Below are 27992 nucleotides of genomic sequence, written 5' to 3'. Positions count from 1 at the left end.
TCTTTTGTCCTAATTTATTATTTTAGCCTTGGGAAAAATATATTATCTTTGAATTTTGGGAGGGGCAAATCTAATGAACGTGATTCACAGAAGCTTAAGAAGATTGACAAAGAAGAGAAAGATTTTCGAAAAAAATTCAAAGTAAGTATTTGTTTGATTGATTGTAAACATCAATGTGTTAAATAAACATATAAACAATATTAAAAATATCAATGCAACATATGATATAATTTCCGAGCTTCACAAGAGCCATAAATACTGACAAGGATCCAGTTTCAACAAGATGCTGATGATTCCTAACTATGCATTTTAGTCCCATACCAAACTGGTGAAATGGGTAAAAGTGTTGACCAAACGCTTGGAGATTGTCAGGGCTTGGAAGGGGAAGAACAGGTTTAGACTGAATCCGTCCAATGTATTTTGTTTATTTTTCTGAGCTGAATACCAGGGAAAATTTGTTTTTGTGTCTGAAAAAAAGTGGTTTTCAAGCTGGCAGGATCAGCAGGTTGCAGTTGTGGCCAGGAGGATTTTTGTATAGTGACCTTTTTATTTTTGCAGCAATTACAACAATTCTGAATGAGGAAGCCCTTTGCCTATGCCTTACAGTACTTACTCTGCTTGGATCATAAATCATAAATCAGAACTTACTTTTTACTCAAAAAGCCCATAAGACACTTCCATTTTCACTGAATTGAGTGGGGTTCATTTTCTGATAGTAATATTTAGGTTTAGTTAGACTCTTTAAAATCTTAATTCATAAAAGTTTGCCAAAAGGCATTTCAAAAAGCTGCCTTGGAGAATAATTACTCTTCTTTCATTCCCCTGGGAAAAATGTGAAAGTAGTATATTTCCCCAATGTAAACACTATTAGCAAAGCATATTGTAGGTCTGATAGCAAGAGGAAGTCATTCAGTAGTCTCAGAGGAGTGTTCAAGTCTTGATCCAGAGGAAATGCAAATCTCTGAAGAACATGATGTGTTGTTTGGTTTGAAATTCTCTGTGAATCAAAAAATTAAAAAAGGATGAAATTTTGTAGGGTGTTACTGCATTATGTGTTTCCTCGCTCACCTGTCCACTACATCTGCTCTTCTGAATTTGTAAAACGCAGTACTGGATTACACTACTGATTAATTAAAGAAGTCCTCTGATAAATCAGACTAAAGACTAACTAGCTTAGCTTTTTTTTCCCTCACTTTGGTGAAACAAAAAATCTCTGAGAGGGTCACCAGCAAGGTAGGAGGGCATTAGGAACTTTCCACTCATGTTCTTTAGTGACTGTTCTAGAGACTTAAACTGTGTCTCATATTGGAAGTAAAATACCACCCTGACTACTAGTTTTAAATAACTTATTCTCCCAGTATCTGTCTAGGCCTCTTTTAAGGCCATCTGACATGGTGGATGTCATCATGTCACATTGTACATTTTTCACAGATTAATTTACTCAGCATAAAGGAAAAAAATCTTTTATCTATCCTACAGTAAATCTCCTGGATGATCCCTAGAAGTTCATTCATGATCTCAGATTCCTTTTCTAACACTATGTATACTGGGGATATGGTCTTCAGTTATGGTCACCTTCTATCACTTTTTTTCCTAGTCTAAGAAACGGCCCAAATGTGCACTGTTTTCTCACAGGGGAATTGTTCTAAAATTCTGATTGTGCCAACACTGTAATGTGCTTTTAGGGAGTGTAACAGTGGTGGGATTCAGCTGGTTCGCACCAGTTTGGCAGAACCGGTAGCTAATTTTTAGTTGTCCAGGCCCAGAATGGACTTCCAGAAGCGGCATCCAGACAAAGAACTGGTTGTTCACATATTTGAATCCCACCACTGGAGTATAATTGTATATAGGAAAGACCTTGGGAGATTGGGAGATGATCAAATAAGAGTCAGCATAGCCCACAACCCTCATAGTGGTTGGGACAAGAAGCTCAGAAGAGACCCTTGGTCTGTAAATGAGACAGATTTGGTGTGTGTGGGGGGAGATTCTACTTTCAGACTTGCAAGATTCTATCAATGAAGCTTTACAATAAAGTAGAATTACAGTACCTCATCTAGTTGTGATTCCTATCCGTTTTACCCTATGAAGATGACAGGTACAGTGTACTCTGTTGTCTTAGGAATAGGATGGAGAAGCAACAGATGGGTCACTGACTCACTGCCCAACTGGGGTAGTCTTCTGATATAGATCCTATCCAGTCCCTAATAGCTGAAAAAGATCACTCACTATCTAATCAAACAACTTGTACTGTATCCTTTGAGAGGGGAAGTCAAATAAATATCAGGTAATAGCCTAATCTTCCAACAATATTACATTTTATTCAGTTTATACAAAGCCAAAAGTATAATTTCAATTGTTCTTTATTTCCCCCCCCCCAAAATAATTCATTTTATTTCCACAGTATGAAGGTGATATTCGAGTTCTGTACACTGCTACCATATCTAAAGCATCATCCCCAAAGAAAAAAGGTTCCAAAGATTTGCAAGTCAAGCCAGGAGAACTGGTTGAGATTATTCAAAATGTGGATGATACTAAAGTGCTTTGTAGGAATGAAGAAAGAAAATGTAAGTACTAACACAGAGTGGAAGAAAATAAGTTATGAAAAGCAGAAGTGGGCATTGTAACTGTCCAAATATTGTTAAACTCCAACTTAATGCCAACATAAGAAATGATGGGATTTATAATCCAATAACAGTTAAGGCACAATAAAAATATACAGGATCTTTGTACATTCAAGATCACTGTGGACCATAGAGGCCTTACCAGCAATGGTCAAAATGATTTTCAGATTAATTACAGAACATAATTATTCTGAACACTGCTGAATATTTTTACATAATAAATAATATGTCCTTACTAAGCTCCTATTGCTGTTTTTACATTGAGATATATCTATCAATGGCTAAAGTCATCTGCAGCAAAATAAACCCCTCCTTTCTAAAGGGAAAAACTGGTTACAGAGAATATTCATCGATATCTGGAGGGAAGTGCTAGGTTCATAGGTCACACTAAGCCACAGCTTGTTTAACCATGTCTTGTTCATTAAACTAAAACTGGATAATTTTATTATAACTATAAGCCAAGTTTTATAAACTATGTTGATTCAATATCCAAGGCCGAGCCAAACACATCCCATTATTCACTTAACATGATTCATGAATCTAGATATTTAAGTGTTTCTTAGCCACAAATCTGGGGAATTGCTAGGTTCTTGGCCAGCACCAGCCTGAATACAATTCTGAATACTGTGCTAACACTAGTAGCTGTTTTGTGTTGAAAAAAATAAACTGGCCTATGTATGTGTGAGAGCATTCCTCTGAGGCCAAACATTAAAGTTAGCAAAGCCAGTTTATAAGAGAAAGTAGATTTATTTAAGGCAATTGTTAAAGTGTGACTGATGGTACTTTTACAGTGGGGTGTGCATATGACTTTAAGCAGAATATTTGCTTGACATAGAGACTTTTTTTGTTTCCATTACTATGTACAAGTAGAAAATTTACAGGAATAAGGCGGGGAGGGTAATAGAACTACTGTATTTACAGTAATGTGTTCAAACTTCCCAGTACAAAGTTTCTTCCTCCTTCCTATCTCTCTAAAGCCTCTAACTTTATATTTTTTCCCCAGAGCTATTTGCTAGTGACTGCCCATTCCATTCGGTGGTGGGATTCAAATATGTGAACAACCAATTCTAACAAAAAATTAGCTACCGATTCTGCCAAAGTGGTGTGAACTGGCTGAATCCCACCACTGATTCCATTGCTTAGTTACCAACATCCTCCTTTCTCCTCCTTCTTTATTTTCAGTTATTCACTAAAGATGGAGAAATGAAAAGGGAACAGGCTGGTTTATTTCAGTGCATGCCTAAAGCCTTTATTTGTGCTTTTCTGGATCCCAGCAACATGTGTTGATGTTCAGTGATGCACCTCCACCTGGATCTTCTGTCTAGCTCTTTCCAATTTGGAGCTTCCTCGAGGTCCGCACGTGTCCCTCTGCAGGCAGCCACCTCCCTCTATCCCCATTGGTCTTAGGGTTTGGTAAAGCACGTTCCTTTGTTCAGGTCTTGGCTTCTCTTCTCCCAACCAACGTTTTTACCCCTCTCTTGATGGGGCAGGAAATTGGCCAGAACCCTGCCAGGGAAGCCTCATTCCAGCCACCAACTTCCCCTATCGTCTCTCCAAAGGTTCTCTGTCTTGATGCCTGAAAACAACACAGCTTCAAACATGGCAATTTATTCCTCCACAACTAAGAAGGTCAGGTCTTTAGATTCCCACACTTTCAATACTAAGCTTCATCAATAAAAATACTATCTCCACCTGCTCTCATAAGAGTCCTGGTTAGCAGCAAGGCAGCTCATCTCTTCCCATGACAGGACAGCTGCATCTAAGGCTTTACCTGAACTTCTCCCCATCTTCCTTCCTTCCTTCCTTCCTACCTTCCTTCCTTCCTTCCTTCTTCTTTCTCTTTCTTTCTTTCTTTCTCCTTCCTTCCTTCCTTCCTTTCTCTTTCTTTCTTTCTTTCTTTCTTTCTTTCTTTCTTTCTTTCTTTCTTTCTTTCTTTCTTTCTTTCTTTCTTTCTTTCTCCTTCCTTCCTTCCTTCCTTCCTTCCTCTTTCTTTCTTCTTTCTTTCTTTCTTTCTTTCTTTCTTTCTTTCTTTCTTTCTTTCTTTCTTTCTTTCTTTCTTTCTTTCTTTCCTTACACCAGCAGCCAGCTTGCCCCTAAAACCCATATTCCATAGCCAATATAAGATAAAGAGGAGAGGTCCTTGGTTTTCTCTGAGCTTGGTTGTTTTCTTGCAGGTGTTTCATTACCCGAAGTAGGTAATATCATCAGTGCTAGTAAGGAGGGGGGTTGCTCTCAGTTTATATTCTAGTGGCTTGCTCCGTCAGTGTTGGTGGAGGTGGACTTGCTGGTTCTTTGCTTAGGCTGTTTACTGCTAGCTTGTTTGGCAGTTCCTTGATTGGGGCGTTGTTCACTTTTTGATTGTTGGTCTGATGCTCACCTGGGTGTTGATTACTGGTGGGGAGATGTTTTGGTCTTTGTGTTGCCATTTTGTCTCTTTTGCATAGTATGTAGATGTTGTTTATTTCTATTTGTCTAGATTTCATGCATGCATGCTTGTTCCAAAGGGGCAGAAGGAAGATCTTGACATTAGCAGTCAAAAAAGACAAAAGAATGGGTAAATTGAAAGACAAGGGGGCACTGAGTGAATCCCTAACTCTCTGTCTACAACCCAACACCCCATGAGCTCAGAAGGAATTGAAGAGTCAGTGCCACTAAGTCATACACTTTCAGTATAGTAACAGGAACAGTATAACAGATTTGAAAGGGACCTTGGTGGTCTTCTAGTCCAACCCCCTACTCAAGCAGAAGACCCTACACCATTCTGGATAAATGTCTGTTCAAACTTTTCATAAAGACCTCCAGCGATGGAGCCCCCACAATTTCTGGAGTATTCTGCTGCTTGGGTAATATCAAGGAGTTAAAAATCAATAAACATTCAGGGGCAATCTCCAGAATGCTGACTTGTTCTAGTAAAAGGAAAATAACAAGGCTGCAGAAATTTAGATGCAAAAGGTTCACAGTTCTGAATGAATGAAGTCTCTAAGGGAAAAAAGACAGTTTTGACTTTCAGTTGTCTGGAACGCTCTTATCCCTTCATTTTTAACTGACAAAAATGAAAGCTTAATATTAGATGCTACACTGTAGCATCTAATGTAACAACATTACCCATTCATCTTGTATGAAATAGAATGATTTTTAAAATGATCTTAAAATGTACCTAAGGGATCCTTATGAGTTGCAAGTCCTATCTCTGCATAAAATATCTTTACTGAAATAATAGATAATTTGCTATTTGTCATTTCTCTATGGGGATGGAGGAAGTCATAGGATAATAATAGGGCAACTTTTTCTACATTTGGGTCCTCCTGAACAAGTAGATTATGATTCCAAATTCTCCTGCCCAAAATGACCTCAGGAATTTTGGGAGTTGCTATCCAACCCACCTGGAGAATCCAAATTTGTCACCAGCAGAGAAAATAACTTTGAGGAACAGGAAGAAGAGTTGCTATCAAAACAACAATCAGATTTTAAAAAAAATTGAGTTGGGCCAAAACTGTAAACAGAATAAGTGTCTAAGGCCACACACCCCTCGTTCTCATGAAGATAAAGGGAGTGAGGAGAGAAGTGTGTTCAGACTTTCAAAATTCTGCTACAGTAAAAGTAGAATTAGCATGCATGACTTTATCTTGAAGTTCTGACAAAGATTTGGTAAATATTTCATAGGAATGTTACATTTTAGTCTTTGTAAGTTTGTTATCTTTGTGAGGTCATGGCTCACTCATAAGTTTTTCTTTCTGCATCTTATCACCTTTCTGATGCATTGGGACTTCAATTCCTAAATCTCTTTCCAGCATGGTGTAAAATACAGGAGTTATAGTCTCAAAATATTGGGAGGGTAGTAAGTTATGGAAGGGAAACCTTACATGCCCCATCTAATATGGGCAAAATATAACTTTGTTTGAATAATTCTTAGAATCCATTAAGGAGCCATAAGATGATGGTATTATGGCCAACTGCCTTTATTTAGCATTCTGCTGAATGAATGGTAATTTTAGATTGCTTTTCTGAAGGCACCTGGTTCTCATGAATAAGTCTGTTTGTTACCCATCTCTTTCCCCAGGGAGGTATTAAGGATTGGAATTTTAGGAATGCAGACTGCTGCTTGTGTGACCTTATACTTTATTTCTCTACAAAGCCCCAGGAGCTGACACTATAGCTCTGCTCTCCTGCCTATCCCTTTAAGTTCAAAACTCTGAACAGTACTCCTAAATCAGGGTGAAATTATATTATTTGTCTTCTGGAATCCAGATATGTAGCCCATCATTCCTCCCTTCAAGGACATCATTCACAAAATGATTTCAGTAAATATGATTGCATGCCAATATCCTAAAGCAGGGACGCAGTGGCTCAGTGGGTTAGGACGCTGAGCTTGTCGATCAGAAGGTCGGCAGTTTGGCGGGTCGAATCCCGAGTGCCGTGTAACAGAGTGAGCACCTGTTACTCGTCCCAGGTTCTGCCAACCTAGCAGTTCGAAAGCATGTAAAAATGCAAGTAGAAAAATAGGGACCACTACGGTGGGAAGGTAACAGCGTGCCGTGCGCCTTTGGCATCTAGTCATGCCGGCCACATGACCACGGAGACATCCTCGGACAAGCACTGGCTCTTCGGCTATGAAACAGAGATGAGCACTGGCCCCTAGAGTTGGAAACGACTAGCACGCACGTGCGGGGGAACCTTTACCTTTACTTTTATCCTAAAGCAGAATCTGGCAATACTTTTGGTTCTCAGGGAGATTTCCTTTTAATATTTTATTCCTTCTGTGTTTTATCCAACATATCATTACTTGGTCTACCACATTACAGCATAATCTGTGGTGCCCTGCAGGAGGTTTACCAGATTGTGTGAGGCATGCCAAGAGGTTCAAGTGTGGCCTCCTATGTCCCTCCCACCCAAGGTCTGTGACCCACTGCCTGTCACCTGTTTCTATTTCCTCCTCTGATGCATGCTACTCCTGCTTGAAGAAAACTGAAACAAAATGTGCTACAGAGTACAATGGATGTGCTGTAGGGGTCAAAAGTATGAAAAAGGGGCTTGGTGAGATGCTAAAGTTAAATAACCTAAAGATGGAGGGAAATACAAAGAAGAGAATAATTGCTTCAAAAAAGTTGTACGCTTTATAGAGTGAGAAAAAGACAGGTGAAGAGAACGTAGTCAAAGTGTGCAAGGAATGGTGAAGATTAGAAAGCACAAAGAAATGCAAAGCAGCTTTGATGGAAACATTTTGTTTTGGAAGTGAGTGAAAAGGGTTAAGGAAGGAGCCCCTGACAGAATAAATGGAATTAAAAATAAAAGTGGTAATAATTTGGGACTGCAAGTTGAAGGAGGGTAATATTTAGAGGAGTATTTGAGATAGGAGTATGGGAGTAAGAATTGATTTAAAACAAATAAAGTGTCCAAGTAAAAACAGATGGAGTCCTAAATGATCTGTAAAATTGAAAAAATGGTAGTGATGATGTCATAGGAGAAATGTCAAAATATGGATGAGGCTTGCTTAGGAAGTGGTTCTGTGATTTGTTAGCTACTTCTGTGCTAACAAAAGAATGAATTCAGGGAGTGTCTGGGAAGGAGTATGGCAGAATCCTGACTGAAAGGTTAAAAGTGGGGCAAATAAACAGCACATGCCAGATAATAATTCTACCAACCATATTTTTGCTTTTTAGTAAGTCATTGAGATATATATGTGTGTGAGAGAGTACTTTTAAAGGGAAAACTGAATGAGCAACTAGATATGTGTAGTTTAATGAAGAGAAGGGTGAGGGGTGACATGATAGCAGTGTTCCAATATCTCAGGGGCTGCCGCAAAGAAGAGGGAGCCAAGCTATTCTCCAAAGCACCTGAAAGCAGGACAAGAAGCAACGGATGGAAACTAGTCAAGGAGAGAAGCAACCTAGAACTAAGGAGAAACTTCCTGACAGTTGGAACAATTAACCAGTGGAACAACCTGCCTCCAGAAGTGGTGAATGCTCCAACACTGGAAGTGTTTAAGAAGAGACTGGACAGCCATTTGTCTGAAATGGTATAGGGTTTCCTGCCTTAGCAGGGGGTTGGACTAGATGACCTCCAAGGTCCCTTCCAACTTATTATTATTATTATTATTATTATTATTATTATTATTATTATTATTATTATTATTATTATTATTATTATTATTATTATTATTATTAGTTTGTCTCAAAGATGCTTTTTCAAGAAGCAACTGGACTTTCTGTGTTTTTCTTTGAAGACGTTTCGCTTCTCATCCAAGAAGCTTCTTCAGCTCCGAATGGATGGTGGGGAATGGAAAGATTTATGATTATGAAATTAAATCCTTCCATTCCCCACCATCCAGTCAAAGCTGAAGAAGCTTCTTGGATGAGAAGCAAAACGTTTTCAAAGAAAAACAAGAAAGTCCAGTTGCCTCTTGAAAAAGCACCTTTGACACAACTATGACCTGGATGACTGAGAATATCCATAGACATTTAAGATACATGTTTTATCTTTATAGATTACTAACTAAAAATGGAGAAATAGCTTATCTAAGAGATTTATATGGTAAAATATAAAGTGATAGGATGAAGACAGAATGGATGATGAATCCAAGTAAATGTGAAAGGTTTCAAGAGTAGGGTTAATGCAATGACTTCAAATTTATTTATTTATTTATTTATTTATTTATTTATTTATTTATTTATTTATTTATTTATTGCCATGTGTGGATGACATCATGGAAATAATTGCCCTTACATACGGTACTTGTGTCCTGGTGTCTGAGGCAAATATGTCCATTGCACTATTTGCGTGGTAAAAAGGTAAAGGTAAAGGTTCCCCCGCACATGCGTGCTAGTCGTTTCCGACTCTAGGGGCCGGTGCTCATCTCCGTTTCAAAGCCGAAGAGCCAGCGCTTGTCCGAGGACGTCTCCGTGGTCATGTGGCCGGCATGACTAGATGCCAAAGGTGCACGGAACGCTGTTACCTTCCCACCGTAGTGGTCCCTATTTTTCTACTTGCATTTTTACGTGCTTTCGAACTGCTAGGTGGGCAGAAGCTGGGATGAGTAACAGGCGCTCACTCTGCTACGCGGCACTCGGGATTCGACCCGCCAAACTGCCGACCTTCCAATCGACAAGCTCAGCGTCCTAACCCACTGAGCCACCGCGTCCCTTATTTGCGTGGTACTATGTACATATTGTCATTTGTTTTACCCATTGCCCAAAACTGATGCTTATGCAAAAAGCATTATGCTACTCATAAATTATTATTTTTTCCCTAATGGTCTACAACAGCCTCCTAATCCTGAACATTCTTGAGATCTGTGGACTTTGGCAACATGCCATTGCTGGCGGAGGCTTATGGGACATCACATTGTACATCTAGAGAGCCCCAGGGTTGGGAAAAGCTGGTATGGGATTTATTGTTTAAATAGCAGCTGCCCAGAAGGTTGATGTTTTCACGAGGATATCGATTGTGATCTTTCCCCTGATTACTCACCACTTTAAACTCAAACAGCATATGTATGAACTTATGTTTCTTTTCTTCCAAATTGTCAATATGTTATACTTGCATTTATTACTGAAGACCCATTGCTTCTGTTTGGAAATATTCTTTTGAAGCTATAATTTGCCACTATTCTTCCTGATACAGAACCATCAGCAATGTTGCCACATTAATGATATTCTAATATATTATTCTAAGCTAGGAGAAGTTTCACCTGCTAAAATGTTCACTTCTGTGTAAGTTTTGGAAAAGCATGGACATCTGTTGCCTCAACCAGTTATGTTAACTGGTTTCTTTCTGATTTTATTCCATATTTCTCGGGAGGAAAACAGCCACATTTGATTGTGACTGTGGGAGGAAGTACTGTGTATCGTGAAAGAAGGAACCTGCAGCAGTTGGGGGGGGTGGGGAAGGAAGTCCTACATTTACTGGTGTTGTATCTGGTGCTGTGCTGACATAGTAGATGGCAGACTGTTGATAACCCAGTTGTCTCTCAAGCCTAAGGAAATCATTGACAGGATGCTATGGGCCCTTTAAGGTCATATGAGGGGACACACTCCAAAAGAGGTAGTGAAAGTGTTCATTGGTACAAGTTGCAATAATAGAATCGTAAAAGCCTGATGTCTTCCCTACTCTTCTCACATAAAAAAAAATTAATGTGGAGCTCCTGTAAGTTTCTTTTCATTGTTATCATCTTTTCCTGGGCTTAAATCATATTTTGGTGAATTGTTGTATTCTTCCTTCAAAATCAGCTCTATAGTTCTTTGTTTGTTTTCATTTTTATCCCGCCTTTATGATTTTTATAAATAACTCAAGGCAGCGAACATACACAATACTAAGACAAGTTTGAAAAACGTTGCTAAAAAGCAATCCTTCCGAAGAAAGGAAAACTTATTGCCCTTTCTTTGACTTCCTGGAATTGAATTAGCTGGATATGAATAGAAAACTCTACAAAATCCCTGAATACATTCTTCTGATAATAAAACAGATTCAACATTCTTTAGGAAAAATAAAAAACAAGAATATCCCATCTTCTCTTACAAATCACGACTGTCTGTTAGCTTCTACTGTACCTGAAATTTTATGTGGCAAACAATTCATTATTTGCAAACAATCATATTATTTCTCTCTGATTTTATTCCCATTATGTCTACAGCAGAGGGCAGCAGCTAGCCAACCTTGTCTAATCACAGAAAAAATAAGGACAATCCTTACTGATTTATTTGATCTATATTTCATTTTTATTTTACACAATTATAGGTGGCATGCCTAATCCTCCTTCCTTTTATTTTCCCACATCAACCATCCTGAAAAAAAATCCTTTTTTTATGGCTGCCAAGACATAGATATGGACAGATCTCTGTAATCAACAGAAGCTGAGCTCAGTTCAAGGGTATCTTTAACATATTCATACTTTGTTCTATCTGGACTAGACAGATATTAACTGTAATACAGTTAATGTTTGGAGGCTTTTAAAGATGGTTCTGCATTTGATACATAATGGAAGGAGTCAGATTATGATGATATTGAAATCTTTGAAGCAGAGAGCTTTTCTTTTGGATTATTAGCAATATCAGAAAATCATTACTATCCAATGCTTCACAAATACAGATTGCCTTGGGCACTTCAAAATCTAATCCATTTTATTTTATTATCATTTAGATCTTTGTGCATTACAGTATTTTGTTGGATATGTGGCATATGGCCTTGACAGACAAACATTTTGTACGTATAGTTTTTGACAGTAGGGAAAAGAAGAGAAAACGTATAATAGTTAAGAAGATGGTCAAGGACAAAATTATTCTGGAGATAGTAGCTATATAGAGAGAAGATAACAATGAAAATTCTTGTTTGGTAGGTTAGCCAAGTGCAACAAATATACAGTACATACTGTCCAAATACAGTAAATAAATAATCATTTGAGCTTTTTGCTTTGAGAAGGTAGATTTATTGTTGCAAAATGGGATGTACAGAAGAGGGAGATTGTTCAATTCAGCTGAAAGTCATTATAAGTCTCAATACCATACCATAACTTGTTATGAAATGTCATCAACTAGTTATATGTTTATTGAAATAATGTTAGTACCATATCTAGCTTCTCTTTGAGATAGTCCACTCCTCACCTTTCCCCTTATCTAGCTTCTCTTTGACAGTCCACTCCTCACCTTTCCCTTTATCTTTTCTCTTCTCCCTTGCTCTCTCCTCTCCACCCTTCTCCAGCGTCTTTTCCAGGTTGAAAATTGATGATTTTCTCTAACTGTTTTGCTTATAGCGAGGATTATTTTTAGATGAGAGAGAAAAGATTAGAATACCCTAGATATGAGCTCATTTCCCCATGAGGGTCACAGTGTATTTGCAATCCTTTAGTTAGGGGGAAGTAGTTCTGCCTTAAAATGAATGACAGGAACTCCAGTTTCAAAGGCCAAGGGGAAAACTGTTTTATCAAACCTAGAATGTTTGCCTTGCAGTTTTTAAATCTATCTATGAGGACAGGAAGTTTGGATTTTTCCTCATATGAGAAACTCACCCTCCAAGGCTACAACAAATAAGCACAATTAATTGCTGAATATGTACCATCGAGTTGTTTTGACTCCTAGTGACCACACAGGTAGCTTTTCTCCAAGATGATCTCTCCTATCCTGGTCCTTCAGCTCTTCCAGTGTACTTCCCTTTGTATTTTCCACGATGTTGTTTTCGAACAAAAGGATGAAAAAGGGATTGGAAAAGGTGGTGAGGGGACAGTCAGTGCACCCCACCTTTCCTTCCTAGCTATAAGGCTTTCATCATGAGAAGTAAAAACCCCAGACGATTACATGGATCAGTCAAGCTGTCTTTTTCTCAGCTTCAAGAACAATGGCAGGAAGGCATTATATATAGTCCTCAATTTACGACCATAATTCAGCCCTTATGGTCATAAGTCCTTGCAGTAATAAATTGAGGCATCGCATTAAATACAGCATATTCTTCATTGCACCAAAATGCCAATATATCTCATAAGATCTAGATGGAACTGAAAGATAACAAATAATATTTTTGCATTAGAGTTTTCTTCTGTCTAGTTTCTTTTAGCTGAGATGTCAGTTTGAGTTGAAAATAATTATGTATATATGATTTGATTTTTCAGATGGCTATGTCCAAAGAAGCTGCCTAGTGCATGAGTAAGTGCAATAATTTCATAGTAAATCTTCCTCTGTCTCTCAGAATGGTCAAAGGATAGTTTTAAAATGTTCATATTTGGGAGGGGAATAGTAAAAAAATATATAATGCTTCTTCTCAATTCTTAATGTATGTAAAGCAACTAAATTCATATTTTCTTTTTCTAAATTTACAGTGATGAAGAAATATATGATGATATTGCAGATGGTAAGATATACAATATAAGTAAAATGGAATTCTAATGATTAAGAATGAAGGCAACTGAAATATTTTTCTATAGGTTTGTTGTTAATTATAAGGATAATAAGTTTTTATCCAAAACTGATATTTTTTTTTTCATGTTTCACTCTTTCGTAGATTTATATGACAATGATTAGCTCCAGGCCTCATCTTGGATAGTCTTCACTTTCTTTGATTGGTGGATACAAGAGAGAAACTTATTACTCAGACTTAGGATTTATGTGTATGTATAAAAGATTTGGTTAAGCTATCCCATCAGTTTCTGGACTGTGAAGCAGGCTTTATCACTGAAGCATGATAACATTACACAAATATGCAATGATTTGCAACCATCAGCCAAATCTTCAAATTGGGACGTTATTAAATCAATGCTGGGTGTGGGATAACTTGATAGCTTTCTTTTGCAAATCCCCCAGCACAATCCAGAATATTCTATTTAGCATGCTACAGATTAAATCAACAACCATTATTTGCATTTATAATACTCCTTCTCATATTCATCAATGCACTTTGGAAATGTCCCAGTGTGCCCACAGACATACCTGTACTTCATCTGTTTTATGTTATTTTTACCTACTCATCATACCACAGAACCACAGAATTGGAAGCAGCCAGCTAATTCAACCTGCTATTGAACTTTTTGTAATATTCAGGCAGAATCTCCCTTCCTATAACTCAGAAATTGGCAACCAATATTCTGCAGTTGTGCCTCTGAAATTTGGTGGGAAAATAGTTAAATTTCGGAAGGAAGGTTTCAACTTGTTGTTTACATTTGGGATGGTTTTAAGAATGAAAAGGGTTTATCTCTAGGAGAATTTCTGTTCCCATCTCCATCCTTAAAATCTCCCCAAAAGCTGAAGAATGAACGGTGCCTCCTCCGGTGATGTCACATTATTGGATTGCCTCCTGTGGATCTTTCAAAAATTGAGATGTGGCTATTCACACTTCAAACATCACACTTCAAACTTTCATCTCCATTTGAAAGTTAAGACAACTCTTCCATTTTACACCAGGATGGTAGAGAGCAGAACCTGGCTTTTTTAAAACTCAACATCCAGTATTAGAAAAACAATATGATTTTCTTCCAGTTTTCCCACGGTCCCTCAAAACTATGAGTCCTTTCAAAGTGCTTGTTGCCTTTTTATGTGGGTTTTTCTATTTTATTTCTTAAAAAGTGACTATCAAAACTGGATAGAATGAACAAAGTTTGGTTTGACCAATGCAGAATATAATGAAACTATCAGTTCCTGGAGAATCTACTTTTATATATGCAGCCTAACATTACACTTTTCTTAGCAGATTTCATATTATTTATATACAAATTTTTGGAAGCCAATTATTCCCCATTCTATGCCTTTGCACTTGATTTTTTTTTCTAGGTAAAGAGTATTAAATATCATTCTTTATTTTCAATTTACATTCTGTTTTGAATTATACCACAATGCATAATTAGTTCTTTTGTTTGTAAACAGCAGTAATGTTGTGTTATCTCAACAAGAAACTGATAATAATTATAGATATCTGGTTTAAGTTATTACTATATGTCTCATACTGTCATCAAGCAAATGTTAGTAATTATTTATTATGTGTCATTCACATGGTATAACTGGCAAGTGACATAATTTATGTCATTTGTCTTGTGTAATGTCATTTGTGATATCATGTGACATCACTTGCCTCCATCGATGCCTATGGCTTCAATTCAAATGCAATTTTCCTGACAAAATACATAGCTCTTTTAATGAGTTTCTTGCCAGTCTTGCATTCTTGCTTCTGTGTACATTCTCAAAAACCTTTTGCAACTGAATCTTCATCACTTATAGATAGTCCTTGACTTATGAACATTCATTTAATGACAATTCAAAGCTATAGCAGACTTGGAAAAAGTGATTTACAATATTCCTTGAAGTTATTATCATCACTCTATCCCCAGTCACTTGATTTCAATATGGGTGCTTGGCAACAACTCACATTTACAGCTGTTGCAGTATCTTGCAATTTGCTACCTTCCTAGCTAGCTTCCAACAAGCAAAGTCAATTGGGGAAGCTGGATGTGCTTAATGACAATATAATTTACTTAATAAACATGTGCTTCATTTAATAACTGCAGTATAAATGGATGTAAAATCAGATCTGGTCAGGCGATGACTCATTTTATGACTGCCCTGACTTACAACAGAAAGTCTGGTCCTAATTCTGGTTTTAAGTAAAGGACTACCTGTATACATTGTTGTTGTTAGTTGCGAAGTCGTGTCCGACCCATCGCGACCCTATGGACAATGTTCCTCCAGGCCTTCCTGTCCTCTGCCATCCTCTGGAGTCCATCTAGGCTCACGCCTACTGCTTCAGTGACTCCATCCAGCCACCTCATCCTCTGTCGTCCCCTTCTTCTCTTGCCCTCAATCTTTCCCAGCATTAGGCTCTTCTCCAGTGAGTCCTTCCTTCTCATTAGGTGGCCAAAGTATTTGAGTTTTAGCTTAAGGATCTGGCCTTCTAAAGAGCAGTCAGGGTTGATCTCCTCTAGGACTGACCGGTTTGATCGCCTTGCAGTCCAAGGGACTCGCAGGAGTCTTCTCCAGCACCATAGTTCAAAGGCTTCAATTCTTTGGCACTCAGCCTTTCTTATGGTCCAGCTTTCACTGCCATACATTGCAACTGGGAAGACCATAGCCTTGACTATACGCACTTTTGTTGACAGGGTGATGTCTCTGCTTTTTAGTGTGCTGTCTAGATTTGCCATGGCTCTCCTCCCAAGGAGCAAGCGTCTTTTAATTTCTTGGCTACAGTCCCCATCTGCGGTGATCTTGGAGCCCAGGAAAATAAAATCTGTCACTACCTCCATTTCTTCCCCATCTATTTGCCAGGAATTGAGAGGGCCAGATGCCATGATCTTGGTTTTCTTAATGTTTAGTTTCAACCCAAGTTTTGCACTCTCCTTCTTCACCCGCAACAAGAGGCTCTTTAGTTCTTCTTCACTTTCTGCCATTAGAGTGGTATCATCTGCATATCTTAGGTTGTTGATGTTTCTTCCGGCAATCTTAATTCCAACTTTTGATTCATCTAGCCCTGCCTTTCTCATGATGTGCTCTGCATATAAGTTAAATAGGCAAGGCGACAGTATACAGCCTTGCCGGACTCCTTTCCCAATTTTGAACCAATCAGTGGTTCCGTGTCCAGTTCTCACTGTTGCTTCTTGGCCCGCATATAGATTTCTCAAGAGACAAATAAGATGGTCTGGTATGCCCATCTCTTTAAGGACTTGCCAGAGTTTGTTATGATCCACACAATCAAAGGCTTTAGCATAGTCAATGAAGCAGAAGTAGATGTTTTTCTGGAACTCTCTAGCTTTCTCCATGATCCAGCGTATGTTAGCAATTTGATCTCTAGTTCCTCTGCCTCTTCGAAATCCTGCCTGTACTTCTGGTAGTTCTCGATCCACATACTGCTGGAGTCTAGCTTGTAGAATTTTAAGCATAACTTTACTAGCATGAGAAATGAGTGCAATGGTGCGATAGTTTGAACATTCTTTGGCACTGCCTTTCTTTGGAATTGGAATGTAAACTGATCTTTTCCAATCCTGTGGCCACTGTTGAGTTTTCCAAATTTGCTGGCAAATTGAGTGTAGCACTTTTACTGCATCGTCTTTTAAGATTTTGAATAGCTCAGCTGGAATACTGTCACCTCCACTAGCTTTGTTGTTGCTCAGCTTTTCTAAGGCCCACTTTACTTCACATTCTAGGATGTCTGGCTCGAGGTCAGTGACCACCTCATTGTGATTATCAGGGACGTTAAGCTCATTCTTGTATAGTTCTTCTGTGTAATTTTGCCACTTCTTCTTAATATCTTCTGCCTCTGTTAGGTCCCTGCCATTTTGGTCCTTTATCATGCCCATTTTTGCATGAAACGTTCCTTTCATCTCTCCAATTTTCTTGAAAAGATATCTGGTCCTCCCTATTCTATTGTTTTCTTCTATTTCTTTGCATTGTTCATTTAAGAAGGCATTCTTATCTCTTCTAGCTATTCTTTGGAATTCTGCATTTAATTGGGAATATCTTTCTTTTTCTCCCTTGCCTTTCGCTTCCCTCCTTTCCTCAGCTATTTGCAAAGCTTCCTCAGACAGCCATTTTGCTTTCTTGCATTTCTTTTTCTTTGGGATGGTTTTGGTTGCTACCCGTTGTACAATGTTGCGAACCTCTGTCCATAGTTCTTCAGGCACTCTGTCTATCAGATCTAATTCCTTAAATCTATTTGTCACCTCTACTGTATATTCAACAGGGATATGATTTAATTCACACCTGACTGGCCTAGCGCTTTTCCCTACTTTCTTTAATTTAAGCCTAAACTTTGCAACAAGAAGCTCATGGTCTGAGCCACAGTCAGCTCCTGGTCTTGTTTTTACTGACTGTATAGAGCTTCTCCATCTTTGGCTGCAGAGCATATAGTCAATCTGATTTCTGTGTTGGCCGTCTGGTGATGTCCATGTGTAGAGCCGTCTCTTGGGTTGTTGGAAAAGAGTGTTTGCTATGACCATCGTATTCTCTTGACAAAATTCTATGAGCCTGTGCCCTGCTTCATTTTGTATTCCAAGGCCAAACTTGCCTGTTATTCCAGTTATCTTTTGGCTTCCTACTTTAGCATTCCAATCCCCCATGATGATAAGGACATCATTTTTGGGTGTTAGTTCTATAAGGTGCTGTAGGGCTTCATAGAACCGGTCAATTTCATCCTCTTCAGCACTGGTGGTTGGGGCATAGACTTGGACTACTGTGATATTGAATGGTTTGCCTTGGATTCGAACTGAGATCATTCTGTCATTTTGAGGATTGTATCCCAGTATTGCTTTTCCTACTCTTTTATTGACTATGAAGGCTACTCCATTTCTTCTGAGGGATTCTTGCCCGCAGTAGTATACCTGATGGTCATCTGAATTAAATTCACCCATTCCTGTCCATTTTAGTTCGCTAATACCTAAGATGTCAATGTTTAGTCTTGTCATCTCTTGTTTGACCACGTCCAGCTTTCCTTGATTCATGGATCTTACATTCCAGGTTCCTATGGAGAAAAAATCTTTACAGCATCGGACTTTCCTTTCACCACCAGACATATCCACAGCTGAGCGTCCTTTCGGCTTTGGCCCAGTCGCTTCATTCTTTCTGGCGCTACTAGTACTAGCCCTCTGCTCTTCCCCAGTAGCATATTGGACGCCTTCCAACCTGAGGGGCTCATCTTCCAGCGTCATATCGTTTTGCCTTTTGGTACTGTCCATAGGGTTTTCATGGCAAAGATACTGGAGTAGTTTGCCATTTCCTTCTCCAGTGGATCACGTTTTGTCAGAACTCTCTGCTATGACCTTTCCGTCTTGGGTGGCCCTGCACGGCATAGCTCATAGCTTCATTGAATTACGCAAGCCCCTTCGCCACGACAAGGCAGTAATCCATGAAGGGGACCTGTATACATACACAGATAGATTTCTAATTTTCTAAAGATAGAAATAGTAATTAAACAATTGATAGAAAAGACAAAAGAGTCTAGATAGTGGACATGGGAGTACATGGATACAGCAGAATAGATGTAGAATAACTGGAGAAAATCATAAAACAGAAAAGACCTGCAAAAAGTAGAAAATTGTGACAAAATACAGCAAAGTTAGCACTAATGGTGATAGGTATCTTGGGTGCACTGCAATCCCAAAATATCTGGAATATTTGAATACCATTGGCATTGACAAAATCACCATAAGTCAGTTGGAACAGCTTACATCCTGCAGCAATACCTTTTAACATCAAACAACATCTGCCTATCCTAGTTCTTTGGAAAATACTCAATATATGGATAAAAATGCCAAATCCAGTCTAAATATCTTGACTGTACCACAAACCATAATAAACAACTTCCATTGGATAAGGAAAATGTGAATGAAACAGTCTTTCTCATTTTTGTTTTGTATGCCTTGCCTGCAAGGGCATTGGAGATATACATGTTAACATGTAAAAATAATAATAAATCTGAGAAGTAATACAGGCTCCAGTGAGACACTGAACTAGTTTCAGAGTGATCCATCTAAAGTCTACAGGAAGTGTTTCAGCAAAGATATCATGGCCTAAAGACATGCTTATGTCCTTCAAAAATTAACATGAAGAGATAATTCTGTATTTGACATACAGTAGGAAGTGGACTCATCATGATTAGTTAATATTTTTAATCTCCACATTTTTATAATCTTTTTTCAAAGCACGTTCATGGCAATTACTGCATTTGTGGTAGTAATTCTCCACCTCATTTGTTTTGTTTTTTAAAAAGAAAATTGCTACCACAAATAGTAATAATTTAAAAAAAAGATTTTATCCCTTTTGAATTTTCCGATTATTCAGATATATTTGGGCTCCTTCTGTATCATGTTAACCTTTTACTTCTCAGTTGCAAATCTTCAAGCATAATATTTTCTGAGGGGAAAAAAGATGTTCTGACCTTTTGATAATGTTAGCTACTCTTTTAAGGGCCTTTTTCAGTAGCACAATTCTATTTTAAGGAATAATGCACAATATTCTAAAAGAGATTATCCAATAACTTTTCTTAAAGGCATTATCATATTGACCTTGCATTTTACTTCATCTTTCTTAATGCCCCCCAAAATAGAATTGGCTTTTTTGACAACAGCTATACAAATGAGCCAAACATATTTTAATCTAGTATTCAATATATTTTGGAACTTTGAATTAAATAAACCATGATTATTCACAGGAAAGCAAACAATGACTATTGTCTACTTATTTGGCAATAATGTAGGGTGCTATGATTTGTACTTCACATATATCTTGAGGACCACAAATTCTCTTTCTCAATCATATTTGGTCAGTTGTATTAGTATATACTGTATGTACTTAATTCTAATAAATATATAGTTATCTCCTTCCTTCACCACTATGGGAATTGTATAGTTCTAGGCCTAGGGCACTTTCACACTAAGAATTTGTACCACTTCAGGACCAGCTCCAGATCTAGCTGGTTTCATACCATCATCTAGTTTGGGAAAATGAGTCAAGGTATTTCTGATTTTACAGTTTTTCTTTAAATTATTGAAAAACTGGCATGGTATTCTTCAAATTGCTACATCACTACAAATCTAACAGTGATTCTGTTATTTTGCATCTGTCTCCTGAATTCAAGCCAGTCATAACCTATTACTCTACCCCAGGGGTCAGCAACCTGAAACAGTGAAAGAGCCACTCGGAACCGGTTCCCTCACAAAAGGAAAAACTGGGAGCCGCAAAAAAATGTGTGCACATGCGCGTACATACGCACATGCGCATAACAGGATTTGACTGAAGAGTGGAGCCAAGGCGAGATATGCACCTACCCTGCATATTTGAATTGATTGAACTTTTTTAGTCCCACTTTTTTTTTGGACTGCACATGGCAGAGGACTGGGAGCCGCAGGAGATGGCTGAAAGAGCCGCATGCGGCTCCGGAGCCGCGGGTTGCAGACCTGTGCTCTACCCTATCCCTGAAGAAGTTCAGCATCCTGTTCCTGGAGTTGGTCTCTTCCTTTATATTTAAGATATATTTTAGAACTTTTTTTTCTTGATTGTCCAAGTCCTGCTGCTACTTGGGAAAGTACCCAACCCCCAAATTGCCAGCATTATGATCATTGCACCCCACAGATGATTTTAAAATGTAATAGAGGAATGGCAGTAAAACAGATGAGAAACTCTGGAGAAAGTTCAGTGCTTTTGTTTTATGTTTTTAAAAATCAACATTCCTTCATATAGCTGCCCACACTAGCAAATCTCAAAAAAATGGAGATAAATATATGTACTGAAAAACACAGACGGGGAGAATGTATTTTTTATGTGAAGCTGAAGCTCAAAGGTTGTCATTCTGCAACCAGACAGCTGAGGAAATGGGATGGTTGTTGATGATACCCTTTGCACTCTCTCAAATACTCTTAGTGCCTTTTCCTTTAGCTTCTTACTAATTGCATTGTGGTGATGTATTCTCTACATTCTAAAGTCAGCAAAAGCGAAGATGAAGGTTGGATTCAAAATGATTTCTGAGGGATTTGGAATTGAAAATAGTTGTACACAGAAATGCCTTCTGCATATTATTTTCTTCCACAAAATCTCTTCTTTCTTCCTTATATACACATGCTTATATGCTTTTTCTAAAAGAGATGGCATAACAGCCAGTAGAGTCTACTTAATTCCTTTAAAAGAGTGCCATTAGTCTGCACCGTTCCTTATACTTGTATGTAAACATCAAATCTAGAATAATCATTTACTTAGGGTAAAGTGGCTTTTGAATTCTTAATGATACATTATTCCTGTGATTTGTTTTCAATTTGTAAGTGTGAGAATTTTGCTTCTCATCACTACTCTTCCTCGTTTTCTCACTCGCTTCCTAAAAATAGAAATTCAGACCCAACAATTTCTGCAAACAAAAAATTAATTCAAGCTTGTTCTTCAACCTCATTTTCTTCGTTTTAGTTTTCTTATCATCTATCATCTAACTGATTTACTTGTAAGTTACTTGCTTTTGATCTATTTAAATGTCTTAGGATTATTGGCAACATACTTCTTACCTTCTCTCATTTCTCTTCATTTTCAATTGGAGAAGACTCGTAGTTTTTTTTCAATGGGCAAACAAGAGACACATTTCTAAGAACAGAAAAGCTGCAGGATATAGGGACTGAAAGCAACCAAATATACTCCACATGTCTTGTCAAACCATTCTAGATGGCCCTTGTTTCAGCAAAACATAATCCAGACCAGCTTTTGTTGTTATGGGGTTTAAGCTGAAACAAAAGTAATCCCAGAATACTTTTATGTGGGGAGTAAAATAAGGTTGGCATGTGTCAGTTCCTCTTTCCCCTCAACAGCTCCCAGCACAGCAGATTGTAAAGAATGAAGCTGGCAACACAAGAACCAGCTTGTGACCCTACTGAACAGATGCTTCCATATCTGAGAATTGTGAAGAAAACAGCCAGAATTATCTAGACTTGCAAATGGAGACCTAGAGTTTAAAACAGAGTGCTTTCATTTCTGCGTACTGCAGTGGGCAGATATTATATATATATAGATTTATTATTTGCAATAAAGCCATGTCATGTCAAGAGTTTCTGCATGAAGCAGATTCCTAACCGTGGTGTTCAGTATCTGAAGACCTGAGATTTATTGGTGTGTCTGACATGAAGATTGACATCTGACTCGCCCATCCATCTCAAAATTTCCAGCACCAAACTTGTTTCCTCCACTTTGTCTGCCAGTGTCCCAAAACAGTAAACAATACAGCCCTGTGGCTTGCAACCCTCCCTAACATGAACACATTAGTCCATACACTGAAGGGAACAGTCCCATTTCAGTCTTAACATGACCCACCCAAAACTATTCAATTCACTCATCAGTGCATTCTCTAATCATTTGGGTATACCCAATAGTGATTGTTTCTAAAATAAAATATAGCATATACAAATAATTACACAAAGACCAACAATAACCCACTCTTCCTCTTTCCATTTCATCTATCCAACCCTCCTGGTAAAGAGAAATGATTAAGCACTTGGAGAGGTTAGATGCAGGACTGGTGACTGGATGGCCTCCTGGGTTGTAGAATGTAGACTAAAATATTTCACCACGTATTTCAGTTTTCTACAGGTAGTCCTTGACTTACAATTCATTTAGCGACTGTTCAGAGTTACAACGGCAGTGAAAAAAGTGACTTATGAGTTTTTCAGTTATGACCTTTGTAGCATTCCCATGATCATGTTATCAAAATTGAGCTGCTTGGCAAATGATTCATACTTATGACCTTTGCTGTGTCCCAAGATCATGTGATCATCTTTTGTGACTTTCTGACAATGGGGAAGCCAGTTTCACTTAACTACGGGGTTACTAACTTATCAACTGCAGTCATTCACTTAACAAGTGATGCAAGAAAGATCGTAAAATGGGTCAAAATTCACTTAACAAATGTTTCACTTAGCAACAGAAATTTTGGGCTCAATTGTGGTCGTACATTGAGGACTACCTATATGATCATTCATTTAATAACTGCTCAATGGTGCTGAAAAAAGGTGACCACCAGTCCTCGCTCTTACACCCATTGCGTACTCTCCAGTCACATGATCAAAATTTGAGCACTTGGCAACCAGCATATATTTAGGATGGTTGCAGTCTGAGGGTCACATGATCGCCATTTGTGACCTTCCCAGCAGCTTCCGATAAATTCCGTGGGGGAATCTGGATTTGCTTAGCAACCACGCGATTCACTTAACAACTGCAGTGATTCACTTAACTGTGGCAAAAAAGGTCATAAAATCAGGCATGATTCACATAAAAACCACCTAGCAATGGAAATTTTTGTCCATTGTGGTTGTAAGTTAAGGACTACCTGTATACATGTTTCTTGTCTGACATATTTGACAATATTAGTAAAAGGGGTTTCCATCTAATAACTCTCTGACAGTCACCCTGCAAAGAATCCTCTTTAAACTGGGGGTGGGGGGGAGACCGTTTTAACAGAAAAAGTAGGGAAGTAGTTGCCTATATACACGCAGCCTGGCACAATGTTTAGAGACAGCACTGATTACAGGAGAAACAAACAGAGGATACTAGGCTTCATCTTCTGATCCACAAGGCTATCAATCACAGGACATGGATCCTGACGCATAAATGGCTCCATCCTGCATAGCTGTTTCCAAGCTATACAAATGTAGATGTGAAAAGCTATAGCATGACAGATAGAATATGACTTCCTTACAGAATTAATGAGCTTATTTGGTAAAGTTATAATGGCAATTGCTTTAAAAAAAATAAAAATGAACAAGTCAATGTAATTTATGCATTTTTAAAAACATTTTCTTTTGTGTTCAGATTCTATCCTTGGAGCTCTTAATTATAGTAGCATGTTGCTATGGCGTCCAGGAGTTTGGAGTTATACATTATATTATGTTTTCATTCTTTGTAGACTTTGTTCTTAAACTTGTTCTGAAAAAAATAAAAGATTTCAAGTTTTCTATATGGTTTGCTGTTTCTCATATTTCTTCATTTCAAATGTCTTCATACTTTTAAAATAGGTGCAACTATCATTGCCGCTAAACAGTTACAAAGAGTTATCAACCTGGTTTCTACTAACCGTGTTTCCCCAAAAATAAACCTCACCCCGAAAAAAAGACCTACCCTGATTTGTGGGGGTGGGCCTAATATAAGCCCTACTCGAAAAACAAGCCCTAATTAAGACTTTTCCATTCCGTCCCACCTGGCTGCTGCAATGGGGAAGGAGGCCATGCGGCACATTGCGCCGCTGCTGCCACGAGGCAAGACAGGTGGGGGAGGGGGTGGAGCTGCCCCACACGCCTTGCACATGCTTCCTTCAGCCCCCCCTTCCTTGATCCCTTTCACTCCCTTCCTGAGTCGGACTGCCATGCTACCGTACAGAGGATGGGCAGGGTAGGCCTGGTCGTCCTCCGCCGTTTCAGAGCCAGGAGGGAGTGATGGCAAAAGTCTCCACTGTGGCCAGAGGGGCTTTCTTCATGCTCCACCTCACAGATCACCTGCCCGACGGCAGCTGCCACCTCTTCCAACTCTCCCATGGCTTGAGCCATGATCAGGTGGCACAAGTCTCTCCCGCCGCCTCCCTCCGCCAGTCGTCTGTCACCGCCACTAGAGAGAATGGAGAACGGGAAGCGGAGCGGCTCTGTGCAGCGATGCAGAGCAGAGAAGAGCACTTGCTTGCTGCCCTGCATCGCCCCGCGTTTCCCTTCTTCTTTCTCGAAATGGCAGTCCCGTTTCCTGCCACTTCTCCTCCCAGCGCTGCTATAGAGTTTGGCGCACCATTGCCCTGCTCCTCCCTCTTCCCAAAAGCAAAAAAAATAAAAAATTCAACACTAACCTGATTTCCAGCTCTGGCGCGTTTCTCTCCTGCTGCAGGGAAAAGGAGTTCACGACACTAAAAAAAGTTCAGTCAGACCTTCCAACTTCACGAGATCTTTTTTTTCCCTGCGAGAACTTGGAAGGTCTGACTGAATTTTATAGAATACCTTCCCCTTGAAAGAATGGATAGCCCCCATCTAACTATCAGTCTTGCAGCGAGATGGGTGGAAAATAAATTTAATAGGTAGTATGATGATGTTATCCATTCACTCATGTTCGACTCTTAGCATTTCTTTGATAGTATTCTGTCACCATGTTCTCTGGAAGCCTGGTTTCCTTTTACAATAATAATATTTATACCACACTCAAGTCTTCAAGATTGGGGCAGGCTATAACTATTGGAAGATAAATAAGTGATAATCAGAGACAAAGAAATTGGCTGCAAGTTGTGCTAATGAGCTCATCCATTCAACAGGTTAATATATTCTGCTAATTTAATTGTAGCTTGTCTGTTTGCTTAACAAGGTATACACTTTGTACAATCTAAGCCACTATGGTTTGTTTAATTAATAATTATTTAAAAGGTGTGGCTAAAATGTTATACATACTGCTTACATTTCTCTCCCTCCCCACCTCTCCATACAAGCACACAGAAAAACCCATTTTGCTGCATGAATTCTGTATGCTACACACAAAAAAAGTTCATTATTGTAGTTAAGGCAAAATTATACAGTGTAAACAGGAAGCATTTGACATTTTTCAAAGAAAAACCAGTCATTTTTCAGAGTAAAACCACACTCTTAAAAGTGAGAAACTTTACATTTAAAAGTTATTATCAGTACTGTTTTTGTTTTTAAAAATACCACTTTCTTAGCATATTTAGGCAGCTGATAAAATATTTTCTAAAAAAGTTGTTAAACTCAATTACCGATTTGTCATGACTTAAGTTGTAATATTCATACAGCTCTAGATAAATGGATTCCAGTCCTATCCAGCACATGGCATGTATCTAACATCAGAGACAAAATAGAGTTCATCCTTCAGCATGACATGTCTTGAGAATATTTTTTTTAAAAATCCAGAAATTACCAGTCTAGCTAGTTTTTCTTCAGTTAACTTCAGATTATGAGATTTGGTGGTAGGTGGGTGAGACATTGATAAGTAGACATTTTTGCAGATCCAAAAAGTTTCAGCTTATAGGGCTCACCTCGTTGTAAAATTGTACAAAATACAAATGGAACATCACAATGCCATCTTGTGCTTTACAATAACTCCTATATGTCTATGGAGATTCTCAATCATCCAGGTCATGGTTGTCCCAAAGGTGCTTTTTTAAAAAGGCAACAAGACTTTCTTGGTTTTTCCTTGACTATGTTTTGCTTCTTATCCAAGAAGCTGCTTCACCTCTGACTAGTTCAGTCAGAACAGAAACAGCTTCTTGGATACTGGAATCATGGTTACACTAGGAGTTGTATCAGGAATGAAGGAGATCCAGCATCAAGTTTCCTCCACGCCCTCTGAATCACCTTAACTATGTTCTCTCTTGGATAAAATGTGAAGCTCTCATCTATGTCATTTGGAGCTTCCAGACAAGAGGCAAAATAAATATCTTTGTGTGGGAGCACATAGGGGAAGCATTATTCAGACATTTAAATCAAACGAGATTCTTTCCCCCATTGTTCTGAATATTCAAACAACCCTTATACACTTCTTAGCACAAGTTATTGGTCTCTTGGACTGAAGGCCAATGCAGAAAATATACAGGTACTCCTCACATAACAGGAGCAGTTGGAATTTCCATCACTAAGCAACACAGCTGCAAAGCTTGTCACGTGACTGTTCTTAACAATGGAAATTTTGGCATTTCTGATTACCATTGTTAATCTGGGTTGTCATGAGAGGACTTCCCTAATTTGCAACCTTTTGCCAGGTTCCCACTGACTTTGTTTGTAGAAAGCCAGCAGAAAACATCACCTATGGCAGGGGTGTCAAACTCGCAACATCACATGATGCATCACAACATATCACAACTTTTTCTCCATTGCTGGCAATTGGGTGGGCGTGGTTTCAGCATGATGTATCCCGCCCACAGTTTGACACCCCTGACCTATGGTGACCATGAGATGTTATATCATCAACTGTGAGCTATAATATGGCTGTACGTAAGCCACACTGAAGGGACGTGGTGGCTCAGTGGGTTAGGACGCTGAGCCTGTCGATCAGAAGGTCGGCAGTCTGGCGGGTCAAATCCCGAGTGCCGCGTAACAGAGTGAGCGCCTGCTACTCGTCCCAGCTTCTGCCAACTTAGCAGTTTGAAAGCACGTAAAAAGGCAAGTAGAAAAATAGGGACCACTACGGTGGGAAGGTAACAGCGTTCTGTGCACCTTTGGCGTCTAGTCATGCCGGCCACGGAGACGTCCTCGGACAAGCACTGGCTCTTCGGCTTTGAAACGGAGATGAGCACCGGCCCCTAGAGTCGGAAATGATTAGCACGCATGTGCGGGGGGACCTTTACCTTTAAGCCACACTGGCCATAACTACCATTGCCCCTAACCCACATACCATCCTCAGTCTCCCTGAATTTGCCCAAACCCGCATTCACTGCTTCACTCACACCATCTAACCATCTCAATCC

At 38.8% G+C, this 27992-nt stretch overlaps 1 protein-coding gene and 1 long non-coding RNA gene across 3 annotated transcripts in view; one reads left to right on the top strand and one right to left on the bottom strand.

Moving 5' to 3' along the window:
* Positions 1 to 15912, top strand: part of FYB1 (FYN binding protein 1) — a 62610-nt gene extending 46698 nt beyond the window's left edge. The window contains exons 15-19 of the mRNA XM_081316385.1: positions 27 to 141; positions 2402 to 2564; positions 13219 to 13252; positions 13426 to 13457; positions 13608 to 15912. Coding sequence (XP_081172511.1) covers positions 27 to 141; positions 2402 to 2564; positions 13219 to 13252; positions 13426 to 13457; positions 13608 to 13627 — 364 coding nt within the window. The 3' untranslated portion in view covers positions 13628 to 15912. The remainder of the gene's footprint in view (positions 1 to 26; positions 142 to 2401; positions 2565 to 13218; positions 13253 to 13425; positions 13458 to 13607) is intronic.
* A 2861-nt stretch (positions 15913 to 18773) lies between these two features.
* LOC308662646 lies at positions 18774 to 27861 on the bottom strand. 2 transcript variants are annotated; one of them, XR_014025253.1, is made up of 4 exons: positions 27742 to 27861; positions 26286 to 26366; positions 24916 to 25752; positions 18774 to 24472 (listed from the first exon to the last, which is right to left on the bottom strand). It is a non-coding gene; the product is annotated as an uncharacterized lncRNA (long non-coding RNA). The 2 variants fall into 2 exon arrangements; XR_014025254.1 differs by having other exon boundaries at positions 24921 to 25752.
* Positions 27862 to 27992: the final 131 nt, after the last annotated feature.

This window comes from Vipera berus (assembly GCF_964194415.1).
Source record: "Vipera berus genome assembly, chromosome: 2".
In the NCBI taxonomy this organism is placed as follows: domain Eukaryota; kingdom Metazoa; phylum Chordata; class Lepidosauria; order Squamata; family Viperidae; genus Vipera; species Vipera berus.
The sequence above is the reverse complement of the archived record's forward strand: the minus strand, read 5'-3'. Positions and strand labels throughout refer to the sequence as shown.